Source organism: Oratosquilla oratoria, chromosome 37, assembly GCF_046742065.1.
Source record: "Oratosquilla oratoria isolate Oo_2021 chromosome 37, ASM4674206v1, whole genome shotgun sequence".
Taxonomy (NCBI): domain Eukaryota; kingdom Metazoa; phylum Arthropoda; class Malacostraca; order Stomatopoda; family Squillidae; genus Oratosquilla; species Oratosquilla oratoria.
Genome location: NC_134813.1, coordinates 37080099 through 37101553, shown reverse-complemented (window position 1 = coordinate 37101553; position 21455 = coordinate 37080099). Strand labels below are relative to the sequence as shown.

The following is a 21455-nucleotide window of genomic DNA, read 5'->3' as shown; positions in this document are numbered from 1 at the left end:
TCATATTAAAATAACAGGGCAGGACTCGCAGTAATGGTTATAAACTGGACAAATTTAGATTTAAAAAGGAAATAGGCAAGAATTGGTTTACTAATAGGGTGGTCGGCGAATGGAATAAACTTAGTAACCATGTAGTAAGCACTGAAATTATCAGTTGTTTTAAGAAACGATTAGACAACTTTATGGATGGGGATGACAGGTGGTGATGGATACGGAGCTGCCTAGTGTAGGCCTTATGATCTCTTGCAGTCTCCTTCATTCTTATATTCTTAAGTTTATAGTAAGATTAACATCATTTAAGCTCTTGGGCACATCCGCTATTTGTTTCACATGGTCTTTCCAATTTTCAGAATATATAATATGTCGTCGATATACACTCTACATCCACTCACATCTGCCAATACTTCATTTATCAACCTCTGGAAAGTACTACCACTGTTCTTCATTCCAAATGGCATCACCTTGTATTAGTTGGAGCATAATAATCTAAAATGCATAACATATACGCAGATATGTTTATCTTCAAAATGCTTTGGGTTTCGTCTCGCGATTTCTGCGTCTGCGTGAGAGAAAACGGAAGACGCGATACAACAGAAAGCGTAATACAAACACAGGGGCGACTATGGTAACACCCTTCCCCTTAAAGACATGAGGCAATCCTTGGATTGACTTACGCTGAGGAGGGAATGCGAGATAGAGTATCAGCTAATACGTTCTCTTTTACTTTGATATGTTGGATTACTAGGTTATAGTATTGTAACATCAGTCTCCATCGAGTTAATCGTTGATTAACATTCTTCATTTTATGCAAAAATACTAGAGGGCTATGATTAGTAAACACAAAAATAGGATATCCGGTTCCTCTCAGATATATATCAAAATGACTTAGACTATGGATTAAAGCTAAAGTCTCCTTCTCGACTGTACTATAGTTTCTTTGGTATGGGAGGAATTTTCTTGAAAGATAACAGATCGGATGGTCGATATCCTCTTTCTCCTGAACCAAAACCCCTCCTATGCCTATATCGCTCGCATCTACGTACAATTTAAATGGCCTCACATAATCAGGAGTGACAAGTGTCGGGTCACTCGTTAACATTCTCTTATTAGTTACAAAAGCTTTCTCACAATGTGTATCCCACACAAACATTGTACCTTTAGACAACAGCCTAGTCAATGGTAAAGCAACAGAGGAAAAATTATTACAAAATCTCTTATAATATCCGCTCATACCTAGAAATCATAGTAATTTCCTACGGTTGTTAAATGCAGAACACTCGTTGATACTCTTCACCTTAGCATCAACAGGTTGCACTTTACCTTGACCTACCATATACCCTAAATATTCGACCTTTGCCTTAGCAAAGTCACTCTTAACTAAGTTGATAGTAAGATTAACATCATTTAATTTCTTGAACACATCCGCTATTTGTTTCACATGGTCTTCCTAATTTTCAGAATATACGACTATGTCGTAGATATATACTCTACATCCACCCACACCTGCCAATACCTCATTTATCAACCTCTGGAAAGTACTGCCACTGTTCTTCATTCCAAACGGCATCACCTTGTATTGATATAGGCCGTCCATAGTTGTGAATGCAGATATCTCCTAATCTCTTTCCGTCAAACCTATCTGCCAATACCTTTTCAGTAAGTCAAACTTACTGACAAAGTTCGCACTTCCCACACAGTCGATACAGTCATCTAGGCTGGGCATCAGGTAAGAATCGCTTTTGGTCACCTGGTTCACTTTTCTAAAGTCGATACAAAATCTAAATGATTCACCACTTGCTTTTTGTACTAACACACACGGGGAGCTCCACACACTGTTACTTTCCTCTACCAGATCGTTTTCCAACGTGTACTGAACTTCCTTCCTCATAATTTCCTTTTTCTGTGGATTAACTCGATACAGATGTTGTTTTATCGGCTTAGCATCACCTACGTCAACACCATGTTCCACTTTGGTACACCTTCTTGGAGTGTTTGAAAATAAGGGTTTACACTTACTAATCTCACGGATAATATCATTCCTCCTTTCACTGCTCAGATGGCTCAGCTTACAATCTATGTTTTCCAACACTGCCGAGTTTTCCAAGTTTTTCTCCTCACACCTGCTAAATTTTCTTTCCTCTCCATCATCTATTTCTTGTTCCGCATTCACTACACCACAACTCAACTCATTCATCTCCTCGAATGTTCTCGTATTCTCCACTTCTCTTTCATGGCAAGGTTTGATTATGTTCACGTGACACAACTGGTTTCTCTTACGCCTACCCGGAGTGTTGACAATATAGTTCAGATCTCCTATTTTCTTTTCAATTGTCCACGGACCACAATATCTTGCCATCAGAGGATCTCCTTGGATAGGTAATAACACTAGAACTTTGTCACCTGGTCTGAATTCTCTCGCCCTCGCCTTTTTGTCGCACCACGTTTTCATCTCCTGCTGTACATCCTTCAAGTTCTCTGCAACAAGCTCCCTTGCCTTCATCAACCTACTCTTGAATCCTGATACATATGTTAACAAATGGGGTTCATCACTCTCACCAAGCCATTTCTCTTTCATCATGCTCAAAGGACCTCTTACATCATGGCCATGTACTAGTTGAAATGGACTAAATCCAGTCGATTTTTGTACTCCATCCCTAACTGCAAATAAAGCCAACGGAACTCCTCTATCCCAATCTATTCCAAGTTCTTCACAGTATACTCTCAGAATGTTCTTAAGGGTTTGGTGGAATCTCCCCAGACTACCCTGTGATTGTGGATGGTATGCACTAGATAGCTTTTGTTCAATGTGCAAACCTTTCAATACTTTCTTGAACATGCCGGAAGTAAAGTTACTCCCTCTATCAGACTGGATTACTTTTGGGAGTCCTACCCAAGAGAAATATTTCACCAACTCTCTTACAATATTCCTTGCATGGATACTCCGGAGTGGAATAGCTTCTGGGAATCTTGTGGCTACACACATTACTGTCAGTAGATAGGAATTTCCTTTCCTAGTTCTTGGTAAAGGTCCAACACAATCAATAATGATTTTGTTGGTGTGGGCTGCAAAGGTGCTCGTGGGATTACCTGATTTAGTTTACCCACTCTTTGACATATGTCGCAAGTTTTACAAAACTCTGCAACATCTCTCTCCAAATTTGGCTAGTAAAAATGAGTCAACAGATTCTCCGCTGTTTTCCTCACTCCTAAATGTCCTGCCAAAATAGATTCATGGGACAAGGCTATCAATGTATGCCTATATTTCTTTGGAGCTACTATCTGTCGTTTCAACTCCCAATGATCCATTGCGGGTACACTCACAGGTCTCCACTTCCTCATTAACACGTTGTCATGAAGATAGAATCCAGTAGAACTATCATCAGACACACCATTTCTATTTGCTTCTCCAAAGCATTTCTTTAAAGTAGGATCACCGCACTGGGCATCAATAAGTTCCTTCCTCCTAACATTGAAATCAGGAACTATCTCCAGTTTCACTTCTATACTTTCATCTTTCAAATGCTTATGTTCCTCTCTGTCATCAAATATATCACCTAGACCCACATCTTCATCACAAGTTTCCTTACTCCTCATCATAGTTTTGGTCACTACACAAGCTGGGTAAATTCTTTGGATGCTTCCATTATCCGCAGTCTCTATATCACTCTCCTTACTTGCATTCACTTCACCTCCACTCGGAGAATTCCTACTCCCTACGACTGGAATTTCTCCTCCATCTCCATAGTCATTTCGGACCTCCTTCCGAATTTCAATATCCAAGACATCTCCTTCATCTTGGATATCCATACTCTCATTCTTCATACTCTCGAGGGGTTTAGAAATCATTCTTGGCTCTGGGACCACTTTATCTCCAGCTAAATCGTTGCCCAACAACATCTCCATACCGTTTATGGGAAGTTCTTCACTAACTCCCACTCTCACTTTGCCACTAACATAACCAGTGTCAATATCCACATAGTGCAACGTGACCGGGCGTTTTGTCGTCAGACAATTCGTCGCCGTACAATTCGTCGACAGACATTTCGTCGAACAGACATATCGTCGTCGGAAGATTCGTCGAATGGATGTTTCGTCGAATGGATGTTTCGTCGAACAGCCTTTTCGTCGAAAAAGTGTTAAACAGGCAACCAGGTATTTATGTAACTATAGGCTCGTACGCGATGAAACAACCATTCCACAAAAAGGTGGTATATATATATATATATATATATATATATATATATATATATATATATATATATATATATATATGCGGAAAAACCACCAAGGAAAAAGAAAAACTGATGACCAAGCGCTTTCGTCTATTCAGACATCCTCAGGGTACATAGAAAAGAAAAAGTACACAAGAATATATACAAAGAGTATGAGGTCAGGGAAGGAACCAGGAGAGGTTGCGAGGATCTAATGTCAACCTGACCCGTTCGCGGCAGCGGACGTTTGGGCTACTACTTTTTTCACAATAAAATTGTCTAACTTATACATACCATGACTTAAATTTAAGTTATTGACAAATGTATCTTTGATCAGACTGGATTCTATTATATTTCTCGTCAAATATGACTTATCTTTAACAATTTCTTTAGCACCCTCCCAATTTATACAATGATTAAAATCCCTTAGGTGAATAAATAAGGCATTAGACATTTGCCCACTCTTGACGCTATACTGATGTTGTTTTAACCTTACTTTTAATTCTTTTCCAGTCTGACCAATATAGCATTTGTCGCAATTTTTACATGGAATTGAATATATACATCCTTCTTCCTTATATGGAGAGTTTTTAATTAAAAGACTTCTAACTGTATTGGAGTTCTTAAATGCTACTTGAATGTTGAAAGTCTTAAGAATATGTGGTAGTTTGACGAAATTCTCGTTGAAAGGCAGTACAAGTAGGTTCTTTACATTAAAAGTTTTACTAGCTTTTTCCTCGTAGAAAGATTTCTTAGCCGATTTATAAGAAATCTCCACGAGGTGCTTAGGATATTTTAATTTTGAAGCTATGTTAGATATTCTTAAGAGTTCATCATCCAAAAACTCCGGACTGCAAATTCTATGGGCTCTCAGAAACATTGATGACAACACTGACATCTTTGTCCTGCAATGATGAGACGAATAAAAATGTACGTATGAAAGAACATTGGTGGGTTTTCTATAGACATCAAATTTGAAGGACCTTTCCTTTCTGTAAATCATAACATCAAGGAAAGGTAAATGATCATTTTCTTCTATTTCCATGGTAAATTTAATGGAAGGGACCAAGGCATTGAGTTTAGTTAAGAACAAAGTAGGATCATCATTTGCAGGCCAAATACATAAGATATCATCAATGTATCTGTACCATGTGACAAAATGGGGGAGAATCTTAGGTAATAATTTAGTTTCAAAAAATTCCATGTAAAGATTGCTAAGAACTGGAGAAAGTGGGTTACCCATAGCCATACCAAACTTTTGCTGGAAAAAATTACCGTCAAATACAAAATATGAGTCAACAATGCATAATTTAATTAATTCAATAACAGTGGTGGTAGGCAGTGGCAACTCATGTTTCTTCAATTCTTCTTCAAGATACAACAATAAATCAAAAACCGGTACACGAGTAAATAACGAGGTAACATCATAACTTATTAACTTAAAATGGTAATTTAAATTTAGGTTGTTAAGCTTATCAACTAACTCTACATTGTTCTTAATGTGGCTACTAGAGATGGAGCCTACAAGAGGACTTAAGATAGACACTAGCCACTTAGATAACTTATAACTGGCAGATCCTATAGAACAAGTAATAGGTAATTTTTTCCAGCAAAAGTTTGGTATGGCTATGGGTAACCCACTTTCTCCAGTTCTTAGCAATCTTTACATGGAATTTTTTGAAACTAAATTATTACCTAAGATTCTCCCCCATTTTGTCACATGGTACAGATACATTGATGATATCTTATGTATTTGGCCTGCAAATGATGATCCTACTTTGTTCTTAACTAAACTCAATGCCTTGGTCCCTTCCATTAAATTTACCATGGAAATAGAAGAAAATGATCATTTACCTTTCCTTGATGTTATGATTTACAGAAAGGAAAGGTCCTTCAAATTTGATGTCTATAGAAAACCCACCAATGTTCTTTCATACGTACATTTTTATTCGTCTCATCATTGCAGAACAAAGATGTCAGTGTTGTCATCAATGTTTCTGAGAGCCCATAGAATTTGCAGTCCGGAGTTTTTGGATGATGAACTCTTAAGAATATCTAACATAGCTTCAAAATTAAAATATCCTAAGCACCTCGTGGAGATTTCTTATAAATCGGCTAAGAAATCTTTCTACGAGGAAAAAGCTAGTAAAACTTTTAATGTAAAGAACCTACTTGTACTGCCTTTCAACGAGAATTTCGTCAAACTACCACATATTCTTAAGACTTTCAACATTCAAGTAGCATTTAAGAACTCCAATACAGTTAGAAGTCTTTTAATTAAAAACTCTCCATATAAGGAAGAAGGATGTATATATTCAATTCCATGTAAAAATTGCGACAAATGCTATATTGGTCAGACTGGAAAAGAATTAAAAGTAAGGTTAAAACAACATCAGTATAGCGTCAAGAGTGGGCAAATGTCTAATGCCTTATTTATTCACCTAAGGGATTTTAATCATTGTATAAATTGGGAGGGTGCTAAAGAAATTGTTAAAGATAAGTCATATTTGACGAGAAATATAATAGAATCCAGTCTGATCAAAGATACATTTGTCAATAACTTAAATTTAAGTCATGGTATGTATAAGTTAGACAATTTTATTGTGAAAAAAAGTAGTAGCCCAAACGTCCGCTGCCGCGAACGGGTCAGGTTGACATTAGATCCTCGCAACCTCTCCTGGTTCCTTCCCTGACCTCATACTCTTTGTATATATTCTTGTGTACTTTTTCTTTTCTATGTACCCTGAGGATGTCTGAATAGACGAAAGCGCTTGGTCATCAGTTTTTCTTTTTCCTTGGTGGTTTTTCCGCATATTTAGAATCACGAGTTTATGTGATTTCTCATGCATATATATATATATATATATATATATATATATATATATATACATATATATATACATATATATATGTATATATATATACATATATATATATGTGTGTGTGTGTGTGTGTGTGTGTGTGTGTGTGTGTGTGTGTGTGTGTGTGTGTGTGTGTGTGTGTGTGTGTGTGTGTGTGTGTGTGTGTGTGTGTGTGTGTGTGTGTGTGTGTGTGTGTGTGTGTGTGTGTGTGTGTGTGTGTGTGTGTGTGTGTGTGTGTGTGTGTGTGTGTGTGTGTGTGTGTGTGTGTGTGTGTGTGTGTGTACGACAACACGGCATTATCAGGAAGCTAAAAACGATATACACACATTATAAAACATATCAAATGTACCTATTTGATATTAAATTATACTGTTTGCCTAAAATATTTTAAATATATAATGACCATATTCCCACATCTGGAAGGACATTTTTCAACTTTCTCAAAAAGATATTATCTATTAATTAGTCATTCTACATCTATTCTTAAGGTAATTATTTCAAGATATGAATGATAATAAGGTGATAAATGATGATATGAGTACAATTTGATATGTTTAAAGCAGCTGGATATCAGTAAGTAATTTTATCTATATTTTTAATTAATTATTATTCTTTAATCTGAATACACAATACATACTAGAAAGGTGAGCTGAAGTTAAGAGCACTACAGCTGTTTATATTGTTCGTCTGAATATCAAACTAGGGTAAACTAATTTATTGGTTTAGCATTCTTCTTTAATCTAGACATTCTAAATATATAATACATATGCGACTTGAAGTCAAAAATACTAATTAATATTGTTCGTTTTAATGGCAGCTGGCACTAATCTCAATTTATTAGCAAAAAGTATGCGCTGGTTTTGCGACGGTACGTTCGATAGTTTTCCTGACAACCATCAACTCTATACCATCCATGCTCTCCTTGGGGAAAATCATACTGTTCCACTTGTGTACTGCATTATGAAATCTAAAACTCAAGAAACATATGATGGGGTAAGACGGGGTACAAAGTTACAATTTTAAGGAAATTCAGAATATATCTGCAAAAAAAAAATGTATTCATAACAAAATTTGACAAGCTTGCCATGGAATATGTTGTTCATCATAAGAGAGGGCAAATTTTACTGATTATATCTCCATTATTCTAAAATACTTGATTATAGTTAACATCCATTTTGTAGCTTTTTACCCCGGTAGTGGGGTAAGTTGTTACGAGTACCGGGGCAAAATGTTACAAAATGGGGTGTGTCGATATGAAAACACAGATTTAACCAGAATTGCAATTGTGGCAGACAAACACAAAATTTCTTGCACCAATGTCTGTGCATTCTTCATGAGCCCAATGTCCGCATGATGAACAGGCAATCCAACCTTCCCCCGGACGACTGTTCCCGTATGCCTCTATGCAAATGGTGCAGAAGGAGTCCTCTAAATCTGACCAAGTCTCAGAGGAGACTGCACGATCTTCGATGTTTTGCCTTTTTGAGGTCCACCCTTCTTGTTGCTGACTTTACCTTTCCCTTTTGCAGTGGAGGGAGAGGTTTTGTAGAATTTCCTGGGGGTCAGCAAATTCACTTGACCGGAGAGTCCGTCAAAATCTCACTCTTCCACTTTCGGCGGTCGTTTTTGGAGGCTGTATCTTTCCGCTCGACATGGGGGATGGTCATGACAGCGTGAGGGTCGAACTGAGCAGAGCACGATGATGCATGCTTTATGCCATCTGACTGGGAGGAGGTACAAGGTGAGGTTGGAGGAACAGCAGGAAGTGTCGGTGGGGGGACAGTACAGGATGAGCTGCTGTTAATCTGCACTGGCCTGGCATTGGATGAAGAACTGGTGGGTTTGGTTGATGAAGTTGTGGGGATGGATGAGGGCATGGGGTCAGAGGTTGTACTGGCAGGTTGGATGAGGGCAGGGGTTGGGCACGATGATGTGCTGGCAACTAGCTCATCCTGTGTCGGTAGTGGTTGCTCAGTGACAAGTGAACCAGCAAAGTCTGCCTCTGAGAAAATGTCTCTGTTGACAGGCCAGATTCCAGTACATCTGAATGACTCGATGATGTTGGCTTGAATCATGGCTTTTGGCAGGGCAGTTCCCACAATGGCTGGCACATCATAAATGGTCATTTGCTTGCCTGGGTTTTCTCGCATCCAGGCGTGTGACCTGTTGTTGACAAAAGTCTTGAATGGGCAGTAAACCACCCGGTGAAGTGGCTGCAACTTGTGGGAGGAAGTGGGAGGAATGGAGAGAGGGGTAAGTTGTTACACTGTAACAATTTGCCCAGGCTCTAGTGTAACAACTTGCCCCGGCACCTCCCTTCTAAAATCAGTCCCATGTACGACACGTGCTTTGTTCTACGATGATAGACAATACACACGCTGTTAGAGAAAGGCTTACTCTCTTTAGTGTAAGCGAGCTGAAAGTCAGCTTTCCGTAGAACGAATTCAGTGAAAAATTTCGACGACGAACATTTTTTTACTCACCGTGTGCTGAAAGGGAACTGCGTCCGTAGTTGTTAAGGTAATCCGTGAACAGCGCACTTTGCGGCGGAAATGGCAACAAGAGAATACTGTGCATGCGCAGACATGAACATTCGGATCGGAACAATGTTGCAATTCTCTCACTTAGCCCTGTAACAACGGGCCCCGTGTAACTTTGTATCCCGTCTTTCCCTACGATATTTTCTAAACTTAAAGAAATGCGTGTTATGGAGCCTAATTTAATAATAGTTGATTTTGAAAAATCTGCAATAAGTAGTATAGAAAAGAATTTTCCTAACTCTCATACATCTGGATGTTTTTTTCATTTCGGTTAATGCCTTTGGAGAAAAGTTCAGGCATGTGGCCTGGAAAATTTGTATAATGAGCCAAGGAATGCTTTCCTAATAAAAAAAAAATCCAAAGGATGATGTCATAGGCGTATTTAATGAATTAATGGCTTCATTAGATGAGGAGACAGATGAAGTCCTAGGAGAATTTCTCGTCTACTCTGAGACTATTTGGTTAGGTGCTGTACAAAGAGGAAGGCGATGCCGCCCAAGTTTTGATATCTCCTTATGGAATGTAAAAGAAAAGACCTTGCTAGGAATACCACGCACAAATAATTCTGCGCCTCGGGTCAACACATGCACGACCGGCCATGCCTCAACGGAGGCGACCCAACTTCCAGATATTCCTCATATGGCAACAGCCTCCTTAGTTCATAAATTGGCAACCTTTGCAAATATGTAGATAGAATGTTTCTGGCAACCCTCCGAGCTTTCCTGAGGGATTGCCGTGTATTTTGGAGAACAAAACAGATCTTGTCTTGGAGAATTAAAGCCAAGAAGTCCGCCTGAGTTTCCTTCACCACCAATTCCAATGTAGGGTAACACAACCTACATTTATGGTGTCCAGCGTTGGGACGACGACCTACACCTATGTGTGTGTGTGTGTGTGTGCGTGTGTGTGTGTGTGTGTGTGTGTGTGTGTGTGTGTGTGTGTGTGTGTGTGTGTGTGTGTGTGTGTGTGTGTGTGTGTGTGTGTGTGTGTGTGTGTGTGTGTGTGTGTGTGTGTGTGTGTGTGTGTGTGTGTGTGTGTGTCAGTGTGTGTGTATGTGTGTGTGTGTGTGTGTGTGTGTGTGTGTGTGTGTGTGTGTGTGTGTGTGTGTGTGTGTGTGTGTGTGTGTGTGTGTGTGTGTGTGTGTGTGTGTGTGTGTGTGTGTGTGTGTGTGTGTGTGTGTGTGTGTGTGCGTGTGTGAATGAGAAGAGAGCAAGCAACAGAAAGAAAGGGGCAAGGTAGAGACAGAGAGAAACACTGAGGAATTTTTTTTATTTTCAGCTGGATATGACCTCGTTGGATCTCTCTACTGTACTTTGACACACGGGAAAGGAGATATTGCTTATGCAGAGGATGAATGTGAGAATAAACTGGCTATCGTCCAAGACAAGTCACAGATGATAGCAATCATCAAATACCTACGAGATAAAGGTACGAGTACTTTACCTTAACTTGAAAGTTATTTTCTTTTGAAAAAATAAACTTTATTCTTTCTTTCGAAAGTCATCATCATGACAATCATTTTTGTTTCTTCACTATACCTGTATAGTAAATACATTTTACTCAGTAAAAACATCGTGCAGGCTATATTGTTACAACAATACCCGTATCCATTTTTGCTCGTGTCTGCGTGTGCAAATCCCTTTTTGTGGCCCTCCCTTGCAGTTGACATAGGCCTAATACTAGTGGGTTCTTTCTGACTAAGTACTACGGCAAGTGTGAGGAAATCTAGCAGGTTCTCAGTAGAAGTGCTATTATATGGCTGGGTTCAGTCCTCGCTGGTTATTCTTTTACTTTAATTTCTTATTTTAATTCTGTTTATCTGTCTACATGTTTATATACATTTTAATATATATTCACATCTCAACCGAATATGTATACTATTACCTGTTGTCCTCTCGCCGGCAAAATGGCTCCGCTACTTCAGGAAGTCTGTTCCGTCGGCCGGAACCAGGATATGTCTCGCCTCTTATTGATACAATTGAATGTACACCCGCTTAGTGCAAATAATCCTCTATGCGTAGCATAAACACACACAAGCATATAGGAAACAAAAACACGACTACACACACAAACATCTACATAAGCTTTTTCTTCTACCGAAGTTAATTTCATTTCTAGCTTTATCTCCTACTACATCTTCTCATTTCAGTTTATCTACCATTAAAAGTCTTTCCATGTTTTCTGCCTGTCCCTATGACTAAGTCTCCTACTCCCTTTCGAACTTTGCTGGTTGAGGTTATTGTTGAATAAGTATCCCTAAAGCAACCTAACGGTTACATATAATTATTTCAGCCTCCAACTTCAAGTCTCCTGCCCACCCCTCCTGAGCCACGACTTCACGCAATAAATATCCCTAAGAATAGTCCGAAGGCAATAGCTCTCTTTCATAAAGAATTATCTTTTCATTTTCATACAAACATCTCTCTCCCACCTACAACTATCGATCCCGCGCGAGCGGGTGGTCTTGGCTAGGTAGTCCATAGTCCATAGTCAGTTGCACTAGGTCTCTCTCGCAGGGCACAGTGCTCTCAGGTAAAACCCCACTCACACCGATGCGCTTTGCCTTTACGTTTTTACTTCGGTATAAATGCGCCCTGTCGTACCAGAAATGCAAGGGTCGTATTGATACCGAGATAACATTGAGGTAACACAGTGCGCGATGTTAGAGAATATTTCAAACCTGTAGTTCTAGCTTAGTGCTAGTACGGGTTGCAAATTTAGAAAATGGCTGTGTTGGATGAGTTTCTACCCTCCAGATCGTTGTTGCTTCCGTGCCATTACGGTATATGCAATTCCATTACGCTCTCACTTCTATGCCAGTTCGGTGTCACTTCGGCTTCGATATGGTTTGGAGGGCTACCACGGCCTTGATGTTCAATAATTGCGAGGTCAACTTGGTGCTACTGTGGTAACAACTCGGTGCTACTACGGTGATTTCGTTATCACTTCGATGTACGTGTTGTTAGTTCTATCCTACTTCGAGTAATGCATTTTAATATCGATGTCAGTTCATCCTCAAACATCGAACTGGCTACGCGGCTGGAAGTTCTAAATCTTAAGCAGGTTTGTAATTTTTGGGGAGCCCTGGCGATCGATGCGTTTGACCCTGCGTTTCTCTAACACCGCGCATTGTGTTATTTCGATGTTATCTCGGTATCAGCTTGACCCATGCATTTCTAGTACGACAGTGCGCGTTTACACCGAAGTAACACCGAAGTAAAAGCATGTAGGCGAAACGCGTTTGTGTGAACGGGGCTCACCGATTTGGAGGGTAGAAACGCATCGAACGCAGACATTTTCAAAAATTCCAATCCGTACTAGCACCGAACTAGAACTGCATTGGTGTGAGCGGGCTTTAACTGGCTACGGCCATTGGGTTAGTTAACACGTTATTCAAATAAAAATGCGTTATTGATTGAGGATTTGTCTAGGAATACTTGTTTTGTGATCTGAGTGTTTTTATTAATGTGTTGTGAATTACGGGGGTGGGCAGGTTTTTGTAGTTGTCTGGTTATTATGGGTTGTGTTTGTGTAAAGTGGCGGGAGTTGAGTGAGTTTGAGGACTTTTGTGTAGAATTATGTGCTGCGCTTTGGGAAGGATTTTGGTTTCTGAATTCAGTATCCTAATGATTTTTTTTTTTTTTTTTTTTTTTGCCAATTATTCCTGACAATCTATTTTGTGTTGTTTGTAGAACTTTTTTTTTTTTTTTTTTAATGATGTGTCCTATGCTCTGGAGGTGAGCTAAGTGTTGGACGTCTAAGTCGTTTGTACTCAGTGATTAGTGCCTTTTTCTGCAGACTGAAACCTGTGTTTACTAATGTTCTTAGTATGCTTATCTTCTTATTTGTCTCCAATGGTAGATCTTTGATGTGTAGGCTGCCGGATATATGTGTGTCAAAATTTAGTGTGACCCGGTATCTTAATGTTTTTGTCAAGTGGGGAAAAATGGCCATCTATTCTAACTGTTACAACGGTGTAGCCCTCATCTCTGGGACCAGAAATCTTATGAACATCGTAAAATTCGGGAGAGAACCGTTAATGTTCCTAGTTTCAAAGCCATGAGGATAGACACATACTTCATGGCCAGTTCTGCCGGTGCCAGCAACCGCATTAAAGTCGCCAAAAAAAAAAAAAGTGTTTCGTAGTCTTCATTGATCAATATTAAACTTAATGGACATCCATTCAGAAGCTGGTAAAAGATACCCACAGACCTAGAGAAGCATTTGGTGGGATTCCAAGGGTTTTCCAATGCTCATCCATTATTTTGGACCCAGCTAATTGTATAATTACATGTCACACATGCCATATTGTAGGAAAAACCCGCCACCTTAAAAAAATCCTAGTAACTCTTCTTTCACTGGAATATGCCTTATCTAAAGTATGCATAACTTGTGTAGGCCTTTTGGCAAACTGAAGTAGAATATATACTTCACCCAGATTTTCGGTCGGGTTCATACTAGATGACTTTATTCACCTGAGGAAAGAATGACCTGGGGAGAAAATAGGGTTTCGATTAATCAGAGACTCATCTGAGTAGTCTTGTGTCAATAAGCCAAACAAAAATAAATATGGTGAGCTATCGAATCCAAGGTTCAGTCAGTGTAATAAACATATATTTAGCTCTGGCTGCCGTCAGTTAGCTTTATCAAGCTGAGGGAGACCTCCTGCGCAGTGAAAGTATTAAACCTATCTTTTTTAATCCTTTTGTTCGTATTAGAGACTTAACCATTTGTTCTGACTGCCACTGGCCTATCTTATTCAGCCAATTTAAACCCTGTGGTGCGAGGGAGTTGATGTTAATGTTGATGTTCATTCTAATATTATTGATAAATGTATTAAAATTTTATTTTATGCATGTTTATCGGCATATGTATGTTCATCTTTTTTATGATTATACAGAGGTATCCAGCGTCTGGTTGAGTCTTCGTACACGTAGCATGAGAACGAATCCAATGTGGACATGGGGATCGAATGAGTGTATGTATATAGAGACCCTTAATAAGATTTGTAATCATGTCGTTTTAGCTACCGCCATATGTTTTCATGTGGCTTAATTTTAGGAAACTGTCGAGATATTTTCCGTGTCTACACATGTATAATAACAAAAAAAGGTGAACACAGTCTTTTTCCCATCCCACCCCCATTACGGAAACAGTGCCATAGCCAGTGAGGCCATGATGACAAAAGAGGCCTTTAATGTGGTCAGGAAAAGTGGGTGATTGGTATTAGAGTCATGATACACCAGCATTATAAATACATCTGAATCTTCTGTTCTTACCTAAAAGCTGAACAAGATGTGAAAAATAAATATACATTCATAGAAATGTGATATCAGAATAGAACACAATTCATTAAAATATCAAAACAGAAAAGTGAAACTTAACTATACTGATGTAAGTGAAATACCTCGACAATATTTCAAGGACCTCAACAAAGCCATCTCTAGTATCAACTAATGCTGTTCTCACTGTTGATGTGTCAGCATCATTATCCCACTGCTGCACAGTGATATGATGTTTCTTAAAAGTAATCTCCTGCTATATCTGACCCTGTTCCCACTTAACTATGTGGAGAAGCCATCCACCATCTACCACCAAACTGGAGCAGGGTTGGTCAGTAAGATCCAACTTTGTTTACTTTCTTCATTTTGTGCAAAAATTATCAGTCGGTGTAATAAGTTGACTGAATTGAAAGGGTTTTCTTTCCATTGAACTTGGGAACCTTTCCGAGTGATGATAGAGCCTGTACTTTGAATTTCACCTTCATAGTTGAGGTTACTGATCGCCCATCTAGTTTTATATGCATCTCCATGCCTACTTCAGCAGCTTTCTCAGCATTGACTGCATCATCTGCAGTGTTTGTGAATCCTGTAGAAAAAGACGCGAGGAACTGCTTGCCTCGGTCTTGGTCAAAAGGATTGTTCTCGTCGTATTGCATCAACATCTCGCTTCATGCGTGTTTTAGAGAAGACTTTGTGATGTACATTATGTTTTTTTACACCTTGTCCCATGCATTGGTTGACATCAGAGAAATGATTCAGGGATACAAAGGAAGGTTGTATGGAGGAGCGGTTTTACTTACGGATGAAAAGAGGGAGCACCCCACGAAGATCGACTTTTCATCTGCTTATTGAATAATTTTGAGTATGTGAGGAGGGCCATTGTCGCCATATGATGAGGGGATGGGGCTAGACAGATTGCCTATCTGTCCTGCTATGAAGTTACAGTACCTCGCTGCATTACCTTTGGCCTGAGTGGTGTGGTGGGATCCAGCGATAACCTTTCATTCGCGAGGTGTTGAGATGGGATTTATTTATTTATTTGTTTTATGCGGGTGATCTAGGTCATTTAGAATCTATCTAGTGCGAGTAAAATTGCACAGCAGAAACAGGTTTGTTTATTACGTTGGGGAACAAATTAAACAATATTTTGGTGCCTCTGATTAAGATCCGATTCTAGGTATATTAAATCCAATTCATTCTGGCAGCTCTATTTTTTATTGGGTGTTTTTCGTGTAAAGCTATTATCAATGCTGTGTATATTTTACCACCTTGGTGATGTCTCTTCTCTTCCCACACAGTTTACGCCTGACTTTTGTGCTGCAAGATTCGCTGAACGCTATATTTCCCTTCCCAGAATACCTGAGAACACAAAGAGGCTGGCTCCTCCTCCAGATCACTGTTATTGTTGTTGCTGTTTTTTCAAATCGATTAATATGAACTGAATAATTATTGGTGTAGTAGTAGGTTTGTACAGGCTGTTTTTATTATATCAGTAACCTTAAATCTACTGCTACTATTTTCTTTGTTGTTGTTTTTTCATCGTTTGCAGGTGATGACATGGCTTTCTCACAAAAAAAAATGCAGATTCTTATTTATTACATTTGTGGAGAGTACACATTCACAGAACAGAGAAAAGTCATATCTGATTTTGTTGAAAAGGGCATACTTAAATTGTTTCAAAATAAAAATAGGGGACCAAGATAAGCTATGTGCTCCACATACTGTAAAATTTGTGTTGGGCACTTTCAGCAGTGGACTAATGGTAAGAGGAAATACCTGAAGTTTGGCATATCTATAGTCTGGAGAGAACAAAGGAGCCACAGCCAGGACTGTTACTTCTGTCTGGTTAACATAAAGGGCATTAATGGACGTAATCAGAATAAATCTATTTATCCTGACCCAGACTCAGGAAAACGACCTGTTGCACACTCAGATGAAATACCTGTCCATCATTCATTCATCTGGAATAGCTTCCCTCCCTGAAGATGAATCATCTACTTCAGCAATAGCCAGTACTCATGGGTAGTGTGACAGTGATTTTGAAGGAACCTCATCAGTTGCACAATTTTTTAGTCAGCCGGAGCTCAATCTCTTCAAGAAATCGGCAGAATAGTGAGCATCCAGATTAGCAGCAAAAACTAGTTACAACAGGGAAACAAAATCACATAATATCACAATACATTTGCTGATCTTTTTCTTGGGTGGAAGTATTTTTTTCTGATGTTCAAAGCTTACTGATGAAAGTATGCCAAAATATGTACCAAGTGAATGGCGGCTGTTCATAGACAGTTCTAAACGGAGCAACAAATATGGATCAGCCTCAATTGGTCACCCAACTAAGATGGCTCGAGAGCAATAAAAAATAACAATCGTTCTGGTCCGTCCTACAGAAAATACCATACAAGATAACCAGTGGTTCATGTGTGTGGATCTGAATTTGGTGAATTTTGTCTTGGGTCAGTAGAGTTGATACACCAAGTATCCCTGCTTGATCTGTCTCTAGGATAGTGGATCCAAGAAGCACTGACTGAGAAACACTTTGTGACAACATATGCAGAAAACTCACAGCACTCAGCATTGAGAAGCTAGAAGCAGATATTTTTAACTAGCGGCAAATCAGGACACTCATGAAAGATCCACATTTCCAGTATTCAATTAGCAATGTTGAGGCAGATTACAAAGGATTACAAAGGTGGAGCATGCCGACAGGAGACCTTTTGGTCCATATCTAGGTCGGATGAAAAAAAAATCATAATGATAATAAAATAATAAATAAAAACCATAATAATGTAAATAACAAATAAAATACATAAATAAATGCATAGGTATAGTTAAATAATAAACAAACAGGTAAATAGTAAATAATAATAAATTGACATATAACTAATAATAAATGAAAATCAAACAGACAAATGATAACAAAACAAAAACGAATAATATAAAATAAATTATAATCATTACAGCATCTTGCTTAGGTGTTTATCTAAATGATTCTTAAAGCTTCGAACTGAACTACATTGCACTACCTGTGCAGGAAGTTTATTCCATTCATTAACTAGACGGTTGGCAAAGTTGTTTCTACCTACTTCCAAATTGAATCTATTTCCGGACAGTTTGAGACCATTGTTTCTTGTCTGATTCCCCTCAATGTGAAAATTTTGTCACTTTTGATGTTGTCAATTCCCTTTAAAATCTTAAAGACCTGTATCAAGTCACTTCTGAGTCTACGCCTTTTTAGGGAAAACAGATTCATATGTTTTAGTCGATTTTCGTATGATTTATTTTTGATATTTGGAATCAGTTTTGTGGCTCGCCGTTGTACTTTTTCCAGTCTGTCAATGTCTTTAATGAGATTCGGTGACCATACGGAAACAGCATATTCCAAATGTGGACGAACTAACGATTTATATAGCTTGTTAATGAGTGATGGACTTTTGAAAGATGCATGCCCTTCATTCACTCTGGTTGTGAATCTTTTTTCTTTCTTTCTTTCTTTCTTTCTTTCTTTCTTTCTGTTAGGCCGGTTGAAGGTAAACTCTGATGGAGAGTTAGGTTTTATTCAGCAATGAATGTTGGGTGCCAGAAAGGGAGAGACGAGATGGTGAGAGAGGCGACGACTGTGTTACAAGTCCTGTCCCCGGACGATCTGCTTGCGAGGGAACAAAGGTGGGAAGAAGGCGAGAAAGCTAGAAGCACCGAGCTATGCTCACGTATGTTTCTCCGAGTCTATCTGCATTTTCGGGCGTTGCTTCATTATTTATATACACGGGCAGGTCATGACCCGTATTCCTAATTACCGTGAGGTCAAGTGTGAGGCGAGGGAAGTCGGAGGCATAACGCTCTGACGCCGGTGACTCACGAAGGCAGAGGATAGGCATTCCTCAATGAATCCAGTGTTAGGTCACGAGCTGGCCGAGGTAGTCATCACTGAGGCTGGTGAGCTGCTGCACGTGTATTCTTGAAGGAGGATTTGTGTAATGGTCATGCAGCAGACCGTAGTGCTGGTTAGTTATCCTGGGACCCCATGAGTGATTCCCTTAAGGATAGTTTGTTCCATCCGTGGATCTCAAGGAAGCTCTGGGTTGCGTCGCAGATGGGCAGACGCGAGCGTGTCCCGTGGGGGTTATTTGGGAGTCAGAAGGTCGTGTGGACAGGTGAATGACGAAGTAAGTACCGGTCGTGAGGAATACTCCTAACACTTTCTTTGGGAACTATACGATAGATAACAACTCTGAAATAGTCGAGAGTATGCTATTTTCTCTCCGTCAACTTGGCTGTAAAATGAGCATCAAAGTGCATTACCTCCACAGCCACTTGGATCGTTTCCCAGAAATTCCTGGTGACCTAAGTGAAGAATAAGGTGAAAAATTCTTCCAAGATTTAATGAATATGGAATAAAGACACATGAGAAACTGGAACATCCACATGGTGACTGGTTTATTCAACATGATTATGATGGGGCAGTTCACCGCAATACTTCTTTGAAACGCCGCTTTTATGAGGTGTACAAGTAAATGGACGCTGTGACAGTGATAACCTTCTATGCTTGTTTCACTATTATCTGATTCTTTGATGTGATTGTATAGAAAAAATCCAGATGTAGGAAACCATTTTGTTCATCAAAAAGACAATAACAATTATTTGTAGACACCAATCCAAGTGCCCGAATGGCTATATGCATAACAGTTAGTTAGTATCTTTGTAACCAGAGCTAATGGAGAAAAACTGGTGGCCCATTTAGAATCAGTGACCAAAATCTAACTTAAAAAATGCCTAATATCTTAGGCACCAAATTCAGTGTTCCCAGTGTTATACCAAGTAAAATTCTTCTCTCACACAGATATGCCTTTATTACGATAAAATGATCGATTAAAGGTGAATTTTGATCTAATATTATTTTTTATTTGCAGACAGATACGATACGGTTGCCAACATCGACGATGTGGTTACATTTCAATGGAACTATAATGAGAATTGCCACATCTTGGACATCGGGTTCTTGTCGCAGAAACCTTCAATTTTAAGCGAATACTGTACACCAAACATCCATCGAGGATTATGCTGCAAAGGATACTCATTCAATTAGTTATGTGGTCAACACCGAAAAGTAATTTTCATGATAGGTTTGCAGGATAGTCTGAATGACATAATTAGAATAAAGGACACTTTTCCCTTTTTACCTACCTGATGAAACTCAGCAACCTATCAGTCGGGAATGTAAACACGCGTGTGAAACTACGCACACACACACACATACACAAACAAGCACACACACACACACACACACACACACACACGCACAAACACACACAAACATGCACGTACGCACGCACACACACACAAACACACACACACACACACACGAATACACGCACGCACATGCACATGTACACACCCACACATGCACGCGCAAAGACACACACACACTAAAGTTCAGTTGAAATGTCTTCATCATTGATAATATTTCTTATTTGAGTTAGTTTTTTTTTTCAGTAATGAAGGCTCAACCCTACAATTTCTATTTAAGCTGGCGGCTGCTTCAGTTCTATTTCAAGGACAAGTATTTCATGTGCATTTCAGCTGCTGATTAATATAGTTGCAAAGTCGTTTATATTCTTCCCCATAGCATAATGATCTTCTTATTTATTTTCTATTCACATTATGTCGGCGTTTGATATTGATTTCGTTGTTTGTCTTTGGTTTATCGAATGGCTTAGGTTATTGTCTTAACTGGAAAGCAAAAGTTTCTGACATTCTTATATCGTAAGCTTTCCACATCATCAGTCCAAATTATATCGATTAACTATTGTTCCCGGGTGGTTTGTAACCCTTTTGAGTTTGTGTAGATGGTATAAAGCCATAGATGTACATTATGTTAATATAATCATATGTATTCGATGAAGAATCACGATTTGGTAGGTTAATGTTGAAACCCCAAAAAAGGTGACGCCCTTTATGAGAACTTATAATTTCACCCAGAGTTACGGATATAATCGACATGAAATGAATTATAATTCTGGCTGGGAGTCCAAAAGCAACACTGATGGTGTTGACCCCATCACTTCATTTCAGTTCACTTCGTCTCTATATGAAATTGAATGGTTTAATTATGTTTACTGTTCCCTTATTTTTTTCTTTCTTTACTTTCACTTTCTTTTCATCATTGTCTTAATGTTTCTTGACGGGGTGAATGAAAACGGAGGTAAAGTTTTTCTTCTTTTCTTCAATATTCTCTACAACTTTATGGTCTTAGGTACACCAGAGGACTCTCGCCTGGGACCCGCAATCCACTCACTAAGCCATCTCTGTTCCGACGTCACTACTTAATTCATCCAATAATTTTGACCGTTACAAAAAAGTGCCTCCCCTTAAGGTGTGACTTCTCACCCAATGTACTAATAAATTTTTCTCTTCCTCCACCCTTCTCCAATCAGAAAGACTGTTACACCGTCTCAACCAATACTTATTGCACAAGCAATCTTGATCTCGAAGCGGAATGGATTAGTGTTTACATTTCGTCACATCAGCGCAAATATCGGTACCCTAGTGTGACAGCGAGGG

General features: G+C 39.0%; 1 protein-coding gene across 1 annotated transcript in view; it reads left to right on the top strand.

The window, feature by feature from the left end:
* Positions 1-21063, top strand: part of LOC143019475 (uncharacterized) — a 33249-nt gene extending 12186 nt beyond the window's left edge. Inside the window, exons 3-5 of the mRNA XM_076175113.1 lie at positions 10891-11040; positions 14513-14590; positions 19805-21063. Of these exons, the coding sequence (XP_076031228.1) occupies positions 10891-11040; positions 14513-14590; positions 19805-19980 (404 nt within the window). The 3' untranslated portion in view covers positions 19981-21063. The remainder of the gene's footprint in view (positions 1-10890; positions 11041-14512; positions 14591-19804) is intronic.
* The last annotated feature ends 392 nt before the right edge of the window (positions 21064-21455 follow it).